At 41.0% G+C, this 11,775-nt stretch overlaps 1 protein-coding gene across 5 annotated transcripts; it reads left to right on the top strand.

The window, feature by feature from the left end:
* The first annotated feature begins 274 nt into the window (after positions 1-274).
* On the top strand, positions 275-11,313 carry TMEM267 (transmembrane protein 267). Of its 5 annotated transcripts, none has more exons than XM_084503796.1 (4): positions 275-390; positions 2,057-2,203; positions 4,326-4,710; positions 10,122-11,313. In XM_084503796.1, the coding sequence occupies exons 3-4, from the start codon at positions 4,399-4,401 to the stop codon at positions 10,455-10,457; spliced, it is 648 nt and encodes a 215-aa protein (XP_084359922.1). In that variant the 5' UTR covers positions 275-390; positions 2,057-2,203; positions 4,326-4,398; the 3' UTR covers positions 10,458-11,313. The 5 variants fall into 5 exon arrangements, with proteins under 5 accessions (XP_084359922.1, XP_084359921.1, XP_084359923.1 ...); XM_084503795.1 differs by lacking the exon at positions 275-390 and adding an exon at positions 397-635; XM_084503797.1 differs by lacking the exon at positions 275-390 and adding an exon at positions 721-740.
* The last annotated feature ends 462 nt before the right edge of the window (positions 11,314-11,775 follow it).

Here is an 11,775-nt window from a genome sequence, read left to right as displayed (position 1 = left end):
GATACCTTTTCTGACTGTACATATGTACAGGTGTACTGGGGTTTCTTATGAATACGTAAGAGCAATGTTCTGTATTTTTAGAAGGTTTGATGTTCGTGTGTGCGTGTTGGTAGAGCATAGACTCCCCGCGCACTCAGCGCTGTTTAATTGCCTTTTATAAATATGACTAAGTTCAGACTGAGTTGTAGCTTCGTTTGTGACAGAGAAGAAGGAGAAACAGAAGGAGGAGAAGGAGGAGTAAGAAGAGGAGGAGGGCGCCGCGCTCCCAGCCTGCTCCTCGGCCGCGCATGCCCGCGGGCCCGGCGGCGGCCCGACGCCCGCCTCCGCTTCTCCTCATGAGGCGGAGGCGGGATGGGGCGCCGGGGGCTGCCGGCGGCCGCCGCTCCTCAGGTGGGCGCCGGGGCCGGCGGGAGGCTGGGGCTGCTCCTCGCCGCCCCGAGGCGGGTTGGGGGGTCCCGGTGTGCCGAGGGGGCCCCGCGGGCAGCTGCCGGCCTTTCGGAGGGGGCGTCCCCGGAGGGAGCTGCGGTGTCTGCGGGCGGCTCGTCAGGCGTGACCGCCGGGAAGGCAGCGGGAGCCGCCCGGGCTCCCAGTTTGGCGTCCGTCAGGCTCCTAACTGCGGGGTTTTTGCCCTAAAGGTGGCTGCATTCGTGTTCCCTGAGGGCCGAGGAGAGGTCTGCGGGGAAGCTGTGGCTGCTCTGCCGGGAAACAAAAGGGTGCCCCCACCTCCGGGCAGCCCTCTGGCTTGGCTTGTCGTCCTCCCTCACCCCCAGTCCCCTTACACAGCACGGCAGTGCTTTAGTCTTAAATTGGGTTAGCTGTTTATGGCCCAAATGGCATAGTTGTAATTAATTAGGGTAATAAATAAACCGTACTTTTTTTTATTATTATTATTATTTTTGATGCCGGATGACAAATGAAATTTTCCCCTGCTGTCTTGCACTGCGGTTTGTCTCCAGCTGCTGCATACTTTTGGGATATTCCCTTCAACTCTTTCCTTCCCCTCAAATTCCTCTCAGCTCCAAAGTGCTGTTGGAGGAGCAGGGATGCATGTTGGTAGCTTGGGAGGGCTCTTTGCGAGTACTTTGACTTATGGTCCCTGAAAGAAACAATTTAATTAAAAAGTGCTCATTCCTTGTTTTATGTTTTCTTGGTTGCTCACTTCTTTGCTTGTTTGTTTGTTTCCTCCTTTGTTGCTTTCTTCCTTCTTTGTTGCTTTTAATTCAGTTCGTTCCTCAGTATCGTGGTGGAATTCTGCAGATGTCTTGTGAGCTTTTGTCTGCTTTCCTCTTTGACCTGCTCCAACCCTCTGAGCCCTATCATCCACTATAATTATCAGACGCAAAATATTTGCATTATTAGTCCTTCGCAGATCATTCTGTGCTCATACCTGCTTTTCCAGGAGGTAACACGTTAGCAGTTTGAGCATGTGTCTTAAAGGGTAATACTATTTTATGAAGTTTTTCATATAGATTAATATCCGCTATTAAATTATATTCTTGAGGAGATTATGGAATTCTAGGGGATCACTGTGATCTTTTGACTTCTTGTATAAAACAGACAATAGAACTTTAGACATTTAATTCCTATTTGCATTCATGTATTTCATTAAATTGTAGCAAAAAAATTTGGAGAGCAATAACATTTCTAAATGCTACTTTTAGCCATTGGATTTTTATTTTGCTCTTATGCCAGGAGGTTGAAGGCATTTTAGTGTCAGGTGTTTCCCTGAACGCATATTTGCAGCTTTAATATAAATATCTTATTGCGTCAGTAATTTACAAAGACAACTATATATTTGTTGAAATTAGTTTTTTCATGTTTCCATAAAAGAAATCAAATATATCTGTAAAATTTAATTTGGGGAGTATAGACAGATTATACTGAATGCTGTATCCCATATAAAAATGTCATGAGCAATGACAGCTCGAAACAGTGGTACTAGATCAACTGTCATGTGCATGTGTTTCGTGTAGACCCACCCTAAATCTTCAGCATGTTAGCTGGACTGACCACGCATAGACTTTATTTAATTTATTGATTTATTTGATTTATTTAGGCACAGAAAAAACTGCATTTTGTCTTCCCTGCACTGGATTGGACTGGATTCAGCAAGCGGAGTACACTCAACTCTAAGGCATAGACCACATTTTCTACTGGAATAAAGCAACTGCAATGGGAAAAAATGTATTCTCCTAGTTCCATGGTAAGTTTGGCTCCGAATATCAATGTGTTTTTTTAAGGCTATGTTGCTACATCAGTTCTCACCAGATTGTATTCTTTGTATTCTAACACAGATTTTATGATAATTTTAAATAAAATCCAATCTGTCATGGTGCCTTTGTAAAAGAAACATTTTTTGAGGATATTGTGATTTGTTCCTTGAAAAATAATTTATTCATAAATATGCAGTATATTGTAAATCACTCCTCAAAAAATGACAGTTCCAGTGTTTCAGGAAATATTTTGTATATTTATTCAGAAGAGGCGCAGTCATGGTTAACAGGCTCTAAACTTGACCCACTTCTTTTCATGTGTGTGCAAAGACCATGTATTATTCATGCTTTCTTTTCTCTTTTTAACCTTTTCCAAATAAATCCTTCAGTGACTTTTTTTTTCTGTAAAGATTAATGCCAGTAGTCATGTCTTGTGGATGATTTTACAATAAATAGGCATGTAAATAAGCCAGAAAAAAACATTTTATATTTTCTGGGGCTTATGATTAATAATGATTAAAATTCTAAAATACTGTCAATCGATGTTGTTAGAAGTGTTCATTTATAAAGAAGGTCTGATACATTCTGAAAACGCATATTTAGAATAAAAATGTACCTGGTATAACTACTAAGAAAGGAATTATCAAGATTTAATGTATTGCAAAGATATAGCAGTGTCTTAGGATGCAGGCTTTGAAACTGCTCTATCACAGAACCACAGAGCAGTTTGGGTTGGAAAGGCACTTAAAGATCACCCAGTTCCAAAGCCCTGCCATGGGCAGGGACACCTACCAGCAGACCAGGTTGCCCAAAGCCCCATCCAGCCTGGCCTTGAGCACTGCCAGGGATGGGGCTACACAGAAGTAGAGAACATTATAGTAGTTGGATAGTTAGAGTTGATACTGTGCTTTAAAGTCTGCTTTTCGGTGCCTGTTTAACAACACAAAGCTAGGGAATACATCAATTATATGTGGATATACATGTATGTTTCTTTTTTCTTTTTCTTTTTTTTTTTTTTTATTTAGTGTTATTATTAAAATGAGTGCTCTGTCTTTATAACCCAGGTGTGTTGTAGTTGCTTCTTTGGTGAGGTCCTTTTGGACCTCAGATTCCTTTTGAAATTTCTTTTGAGGTGTCAACCATTTTTTTAAGGTCAGGGTAATTATTCCCAGAAATAATCTTGTGCAAGTGGGTTTCATAACAATTACATAAGCATAAATATTGTTTAAGGACTTTTAAGTGATTATTAATACTTATAGCAATGCCTTTATTTTCAACTTATAGTGGTCAGCTCTTGAAAGCTAAAATGATGGGGATTAGTTCTTTTATAAGTTCTGCAGAAAGAGCTGTTCTGAAGGTAACGTGACAAATAATAGAGGAGTCCTAGAAGTATCCGTAGAGTTTGCTGCTGGAATGCTAAGGAGGTAGAGGAAAAGCATACGTAGTTTCACTCTGTAAGAAGTTAGTTTTGGTTACCTCTGCTTGATTGAAAGGTGTTGTCTTTTTGTGTTTATTGTCAACAGTGAGGATATTACAGTGTTTCTGGAGTTCTTAATGCTTATTCTAATCGCGAATCTTATTTACCCTGGAATAAACAAGGAATAGCTCAGAGAGGTGTACCATGGCAATAATAAATATGTTTACAAACTATGAAAGATATTGAAAATATAGATTAGAAATTTGTTTTTAACTGTTCTGGCATATTTGAGATTTTTTGAGCATAAATTCCAAGGATACTTGAAACTGATTTTTTTTGTCCTATTGTTATAGCGGAACGGATTTAATTTGATGAATATCATGAATTTAAGGCCAGGAGGAATCTTGAAAGATATTCAGTGTCTTATCATAGACACAGCTCAAGTTATTTTGTGAAACTGCATTTCAAAAAGCGGAGTTAGAGCTTTTTGTGTTACGAAGGTGTGTGTGCTGATTGGAACAGGACAAGCATTTTAATTCAGAGTTGTCACCTAAATGAACTTGATTAAAATCAAAGCTTCCGTAGGAATATTAAATGCAAACATTGTTTTCTTGTGCTTATTTGTAGCTGTGATGACAAATGCTTTCTACTAATGACTTTTTTCTTCAATACTTTTTTCTTTCTGACATTTGCAGAACTGAAGATACGTGGGACAATGCACAGTGTATATCCTGATGACATTTTGTGTGCTGTGACGTGGTCTTTGCCATGGCGTCTGAGACTGAAAAGGCCCATGCTCTCCTCCAAACTTTCAGCACAGCTTCAGTTATTTCTAGTCTAGGTTTGGGAGTATTCTGCTTTGTTGCAGACAAGCTTCTGCAGTTTTCCTTCATTCAGCAAAACGACTGGCTCCGAGCCTTCTCTGATAATGCAGTGCATGGTATACTAGGAATGTGGTCCTGGGCGATAGTGATCGGACTCAGGAAGAAAAGCGACTTCACGGAAGTCACCCTGGCTGGCTTCCTTGCCTCCGTCATCGATGTGGACCACTTCTTCCTTGCTGGCTCCCTGTCATTAAAGGTAAGTGAATAGATGGGTGGCAGCTTAATTTTATTGTTCATCTACCGTATCCTAAACAACAACAACAAAATGATACTTTAATTAGATGCATTTTAAAAAGATATATGGGAATTCATATTTTTATAAAATTGTTATGATTTTAAAATGAAGAAATACCACATCCCCTGTTAAGTTCTACCCCTTACGAGGCTCTGAAAAAGTTCTGAAAGCCTCTTTCCATGGTATCCTATGGTTATCCAAATATGGTTGTTTGGTTATCCAAATTAACATTTAACTGCTGCCATGCACGCTTTGTGTATGAAGTGGATTATTCCATTTCTGCGTACAGTAAGGAGTAGAAATCTAGAAAACAGATCATCCAGCTGATGTTTTGTTTCATTCAACCACTCATACTGAGCAGTAGGAGGTTTGTTTTTAGTCAACTCTATAAACATGTCTCCCACAAACCAGCAATATGTATATAGCATGTTCACCTTTAAAAAGAAAAAATAATCTGAGATTGTCCTTAAATATAGTTGGTTGTAAAAGAAATCAAGCAAGTGTCAAACTTGTTAATAAAAGGAAAAATGTGAATTGGCTCCTGCTAAGGAATATATGTGAATATATGCCTAACAGACAGTTTGCAGAACTGCCTTTATCAGTACCGTTTATCAGTACAATGAGTTTACTAGGTTGTGGTGTTTTTTCTCAGGGGTTCTCCTGTGTTTTTGGTGTGTCGTGTGCCCACTCCCCTGCTGACACACGTACATATATCCCTGTGTGCTCCAACCACCTGTTCTCAGCTTCCCCTGAAACAACACTCTCTTCTGCAGGCTCTCCAAAACATTTGCTCCGTCCACAAGCTCTGGCTGTACCAGCTCATGGTCCCCACCCCTAGAGCCATGCCACTCTGCTTGTAACCAGGCATTGCTATGGTGTTGCTAGCACATATATGCATAGGTGCTACTTTGTACAGAAGGGGAAACTTTTATTTATTCAACCAGAGCATAAGTTGTTCCATGGTGTCCTGTTCTTTCTTCTCCTGCTTGCTCAGACTAGTGTTAAGCTGTTTACATGGATGACAGAGGACATAATTCTTAGGACACAGAGGCAGGAGAGGAAGGAAAGAGGTGGAGAGGAAATTGCTGTTCTTTGCAATCCTTTAAATAAAGAACTACAATCCAAAATGTTTTACCTTTTCTTAAAAAATGGACGAGAGAGATATATGCAAGAAACATTGTTTATAGTTGAGATGTAAAAAAATCAGACTTCCAGTGGGAAAACAGGTTTTTTATTTGTGTACAGTATCAGTATTTATTGTAAATAAAAGATGTTTTCCTACTGGTAAGTTTGATGGACCTTCTGATATGATCAGTTCTATTCCTCTTTGACAAAGAGGATGTTTTCACAGCATCACAGGGTGGCTGAGGTTGGAAGGTGCCTCTGGAGGCCACCTGGTCTGACCCCTGCCCAGGCAGGGACACTGACAGGGTGCCCAGGTCCGTGTCCAGGTGAATTTTTAGGAAGGAGAGTCCACAGCCTCTCTGGGCAGCCTGTGCCCAGGCTCCATCACCTGCACAGCACAGAGGTGCTTCCTGATGTTCAGAGGGAGCCTCCTGTGCTCCACTTTTTTCCTATTGCCTCTGTTTTTGTCATCCTGGCACTGAGCCCCACTGAAAGAGTCTGGCTCTGTTCTCTCCTCACCCTTCCTTCAGCTATTTTTAGACCTTGATGAGTGAGATCTGCCCCCTTCAGCCTTTTCTGCTCCAGGCAGAGCAGCCCCGGATTTCTCAGCCTTTCCTCCAGCGGGGAAGGCTCCTTCAGTCCCTTAGTTACCATGGTGGCCCTTCATCGGACGTGGTTTTCCATAGCTCCACCTCTCCCGTGTGCTGGGGGGCCTGGAGCTGGGCACGATACCCAGAGGTGGCCTTACGAGTGCTGAGGAGAGGGGGCGAATCGCTTCACTCTGCCTGCTGGCAGCGCTCCTCGGTGCAGCCCAGGACACCTCCGGCCTTCTCTGCGGCACGGGCACGCTGCTGGCTGCTGCTCAGCTCCCTTCCACAAGGACACCCGGGGCCTGCCCTGCAGAGCTGCTTTCTGCGCCGGCTGTACCCACCCAGCAGGTGCTGGTGCCTGGGGTGGTGCTTCCCTAGGTACCCCTGCTCCTCCCCTCTCCTGTACTTTTTGCAGGTGGAAATGCCATAAAATTAGAGAACTAGATAAAGAAAAGGAAAGTTTGCTTAATGAGTCCTGTAATGGCGACGTTTTAGTACAGCATTTAAACATAATTATTCTCACATTTATTCTTTATTTTAAAATCGTAAGCACAAGTAATGAGGGACTAAAAACTTATAAAAAAACCATTAAAATGTTCTTGCAACTTTTTCTGGTACTCATCACGGGTATTTCTTCTCAATGACGACTAGATGGCGCCCTTCATCAGTGCGAGTTGAGAAAATCGGGCGTTGTGTTGTGGGACTGGGAGGTGACCTGCCTCCTTGCTGCCCCCAGCGAGGCAAGGTTAAATATGCTCACACTTTCTGTGATGGAGAATGTTTGTGTAGGCTGCCCCTTGTGTCCCAAACAAAGGTAACTATTGGAATTATATCAGTTAATTTCTTCCTGTGTTTTTTCAGTTTCCAAGCAGCTATATGTATTTTTTTTTCTAGTATTGAACCTAAATTACCGATGTTGATGGTTAGATCTCGTTTTCTTTAATACCCGTGTAGAAAAGATGTCCGGTTGCTGTGCTCTCTTCATTTTTATTTTTATTTTTTTTAAATTAGGAATACAAGTGCAGCATGCAGAAGAGTAGCCCTTGAGTAGCCACACTTACATAGATGAAATAAGGAGAAGGCAAGATGCCCAAAGGCCCTGTCAAAGTCCCTTGCCTACCTAACTCCACTCTCCTCTGTATGTTAATTGGGTTAATAAGGGATATTTACCTGTAAACTGTATCCTGTGTAGGTTTCTAAATCAGGGATGTAGATCTGTAACGGTGTGATTTTTGCAACTTGAATAGACATTCTGCTTTACAATAAGTCTCTTAACTAAGTAACTCACTGAGTAAAGGCTGGAGGACCTGGATTTATGATTTCTAAATGTCCTGCCATTTTTCTGGTCTCCTCTGGATTGCCTCTTGCTTAAATTGTCTTTAAAGGGCCCTGTCCCAAACCACATACAGTATTTTAACAAAAATAGCCTAAATTTGAGCTGAGTTGTTTGTTTAATTCTTTTCGCTTACAAATACATACAATTTTGTCTTTTTTTAAACAGCATAAAAATCCTGCTATGGGTTTTGTGTCTTCTTGCAATGCAAGCAGTCTTTTTAGTTTGTGATCTAACCTAATCCCCATAAACTTCTCTGCTGTGTTGTTGCCTGGCTAGCTAGACCTGATTTTAATGTGTGATTTTTTCTTTCCTCAGCTTAATATGATGCGACTTTTGGTTTCGTGTCGTAATTTCAGACTGTTGCCTGTATGATTTATTACTTACTACCTTTTTACTGCTTATTTGTTAGTCCCAGTCTCATTCTCCCTTACCAGATTGCAGGACTGAGAGTAACTGTTTTACGAGACTACAGTGTTTGTTGCTTATGCAACTGAGAAACTAATAAATTAAGAAATCTAATTAACTAACCACTCCACTGTTACTAATTTATAACAGTAGTACTTTTTACATAGCTATACACAATTAATTATCATGCTCTTAATCACAACTATTAAATCTGATGATAGGTTACTTTATTGAAGTAGCTCTTCAGTGCAGCACAAGGCAGTTTTGCCATTACTGCAGGTTGCTACCTACAGACTCCTCCGCTTGTTCCTGCTGACACTGCTTGTTGCTTGGACTATTTGGCTAGTGGGCCGCTTTTCACAATTTCATCATTATTTTTTCTGGAGTATTCAGGGTAAATAGTCACCTGCGGTCCTTACATTTACTCTGACAAATACGTGTGTACCGAGCAGCATGTGATCTAACCTTTTGCCCACATTATTTTTGGCAATAAATATGAAGTCTACAAAGAATTTGCTGGTTGGAATTTGTACCTCTGTGTATTCCAGATTTGCACGCAAATGTATAAAGTCTATGAACCAGTGCTCAGCCTCACTGACTCAGGAAGTTTCTGCAGCCTGCAGTTGCTTTCAGCTTGGCTGATAAACGAGAGTGGCGTGAAGGGTTGGATGTGGTACAGGTGTGTCTTCAATGACAAGAGTCCCCCAGGCCTGTAGTCCATCCACCTGGGGATGTTGTACTTTTTGTGGGGTGTTTGGATATTGTAAGGCAGGAAAGGAATATACTATTTTTTTTTTTTTTTTAAAGATCTCATCATGATTTCTAAAGGGTGAGCAATTTGGTAGGAGAAAGAATGTAATCACTTATATTGCCAAACAGAACTACATCTCCCTCTCTTGGGCTTGGCAACTTAAGGATGTGAATGTTGATCTAGTTACAGAATGTAAAAGAGAAAACAGGCCATCCTTTCAGAACTTGGGCAACAGCATTTTGGAAGCCTGATGACAGTACTGCAATTACAAAAATATATATGTTTTAGCTTCTTGCTGACAGTAACACAAATCTGATTGTCTTTGTAGGGTAGGTGATAGACAGTTTCACCATCACAAGATTTTCTACCTTTAATCCCTGAACAATACGCTCATATGAAACAAAAACAGATTTGCTGAAAATGTACCCATTGCAGCAACTTAAAGGAGTTGGGTTTATACCTCTAAAGTTGTTGCAATTTCATCATTGTTTTTTTTTTTTTTATTTGTGATCTTTTTAGTCCTGTCACCTAAACAGGACTAAGCTTAGTCACTACCTTGTGACCTAAGAGTCACAAACAAGCATGTGGGAATCTAATGGAGCAAAGCTTAGGCAAGTGAAATATATGTAACTTCAGTATTTTTTGCTGAATTGGAAATTTCTGGCTTGACAGCATTTAACAGAGAACAGGTATTAATAAAAGTATAATTTTTGAGAGTAAATGCCAATGAAGCACATTAGATGTTCCAAGTGTATCGTATGGTTGGTCTCCTTCCCACTGTTGTGAAATTAAATATATATAATCAGTGCAGCACACTGTGCGGGTTCCTGTTTGCTGTGTGACTAGATGACAAACAGCATACCTCATCCCTCTCGCTTCCTCTCCTGCTGCTAGTACTGCTCAGTAGGGTGCATGATTCATGTCACAAAATAGAGAAAAGCCTGTCCCAGCACCCTCAGCCCTGTTGCTGACAGGACAGCACGGAGCTCTGACACATCTGGGTGTTCGTATGGTTGGCTTTGAATAGCCACAGCGGGAAGGAATGGTATGTTTATCTTTGCACTTCCACTCAGCCCCTTGGTAATACACCTCTAAACATCCATGAAACCTTCTTTTTGCTTGTCATGATTGTAGCCATTGCCAATTATATTTTTCTTCTCTGCAGGCTGCTCTGAATCTTCCGCAGAGACCACTTCTCCACTGTTCTACTGTGATTCCTGTTGTGGCTCTGACATTAAAGTTTATTATGCACCTTTTCAGGCTTAAAGACTCATGGTGCTTTCTTCCTTGGATGTTGTTCATATCCTGGACTTCTCATCATGTTCGTGATGGGATTCGTCATGGCCTCTGGATCTGTCCATTTGGAAAAACTCCTCCTTTGCCATATTGGCTGTATGTGGCAATAACAGCATCTTTACCTCATCTGTGTTCATTTATTATGTATTTGACAGGCACTAGAGAATTAATGTCTATAAAACATGGGATTCACATTGATGTGTAAGGATGATAGGTCTGAAGTTTTTCGTATTAGCAGTTGAAATGAGCTGTGTTTGTCACTGATATGGTTTCCTTATGTTCCCTGTTAATTCCAAGTTAGGCATTTGAAGCCTGTGAAGCCAGTTACAGCTCCCGTGTCGATTCGTTGTGGTCACAGAAACCTACTCCATAAATGCTAATAATTTCATATTTATACATTCCCCTTGAAAAATATGTGGTCATTATCATTCATGTATAGCTAACTTATTTATGAAGCTCTTGGTCTCTCTGTAGTAACTATGTTACACTTCGCTGTCATCGTGCCATTCACCTGATCACCATTCACTCCAGATTTGGATTCTGGCTACATTTTGTCTGGACAGCATTTGTATAGCACTTTAAAAACATGAAGTACTATATAGATGCTAAGTATTATAGCGTAGTAGTGTGTGCCACTTCTGAAAAACATCAGTTAGCCTTTTGAGGTGATTTATTTGTTTTTCTGCTGGACTCTTGTATTCAGTAGTTTTTTTTTAAATGCTTTTTTTTACTTCAAAAAGTGAAGCTGTGAATCTGCACCTCGTTCAACACGAACTGCCATAATACAGTGTTTACACTAAATTCTGTTCTTCTGTAGTTGCTTGATACTCAGTTTGCAGACAATTAGACAACGGAAAGAAGACAGTTTGATTACAATGTTATGTGTGTCAACAAGAGTGCTTGATTTAAAATACATTAATTATGAATATTTAATTTGGAACTAAGGAATTCTAGTAAATATTTAAGGACTGTTTAAAGGCAAACTTGCTAATTACAATAATGTGTAAGCTTTACAGAAGATTCTGGAAGGTATAAGAAAATAAAAATTGCTTAAAATGTGAGTTTGGTCTTACTACTGTACATACATAGCATTTTTCCTGAAGTGCAACATCATCCTTACTGCAAAATAAAATGCATTATTATTACACTGAAATCGAAATTTCAGGGAAAAAAAAAAAGTTTCAGAAAAAGTCACAAAGTAAAAGTTTAGTTCTCGTCTAGTTTTTGGTGTACAACCTCAGCGAGTTTGCTGGTGGCACCAAGCTGTGTGGTGTGGTCGACAAGCTGGAGGGCGGGGATGCCATCCAGAGGGACCTGGGCAGGCCTGAGAGGTGGGGCTGTGGGAACCTCAGTGAGGTTTAATAAGGCCAAGGGCAAGGTCCTGCACCTGGGCCAGGGCAATCCCAAGCACCAGTACAGGCTGGGCAGAGGATGGATTGAGGGCAGCCATGAGGAGAAGGACCTGGGGGTGTTGGTTGAAGAAAAGCTCAGCGTGAGCTGGCAATGTGAGCTTGCAGCCCAGA

Source organism: Aythya ferina, assembly GCF_964211825.1.
Source record: "Aythya ferina genome assembly, chromosome: Z".
NCBI classification, from domain to species: domain Eukaryota; kingdom Metazoa; phylum Chordata; class Aves; order Anseriformes; family Anatidae; genus Aythya; species Aythya ferina.
Note: the sequence above shows the minus strand (reverse complement) of the source record. Positions and strands in the feature narration are given on the sequence as shown.

What these genes read in the sequence shown, in the direction of transcription:
- TMEM267 (XM_084503796.1), top strand. Translation starts at nt 4,399, where the DNA reads ATGGCGTCTGAGACTGAAAAGGCCCATGCTCTCCTCCAAACTTTCAGC. An exon ending in CTGGCTCCCTGTCATTAAAG is followed by an intron (nt 4,711 to 10,121) that starts GTAAGTGAATAG and finishes TCTTCTCTGCAG; the next exon opens with GCTGCTCTGAATCTTCCGCA.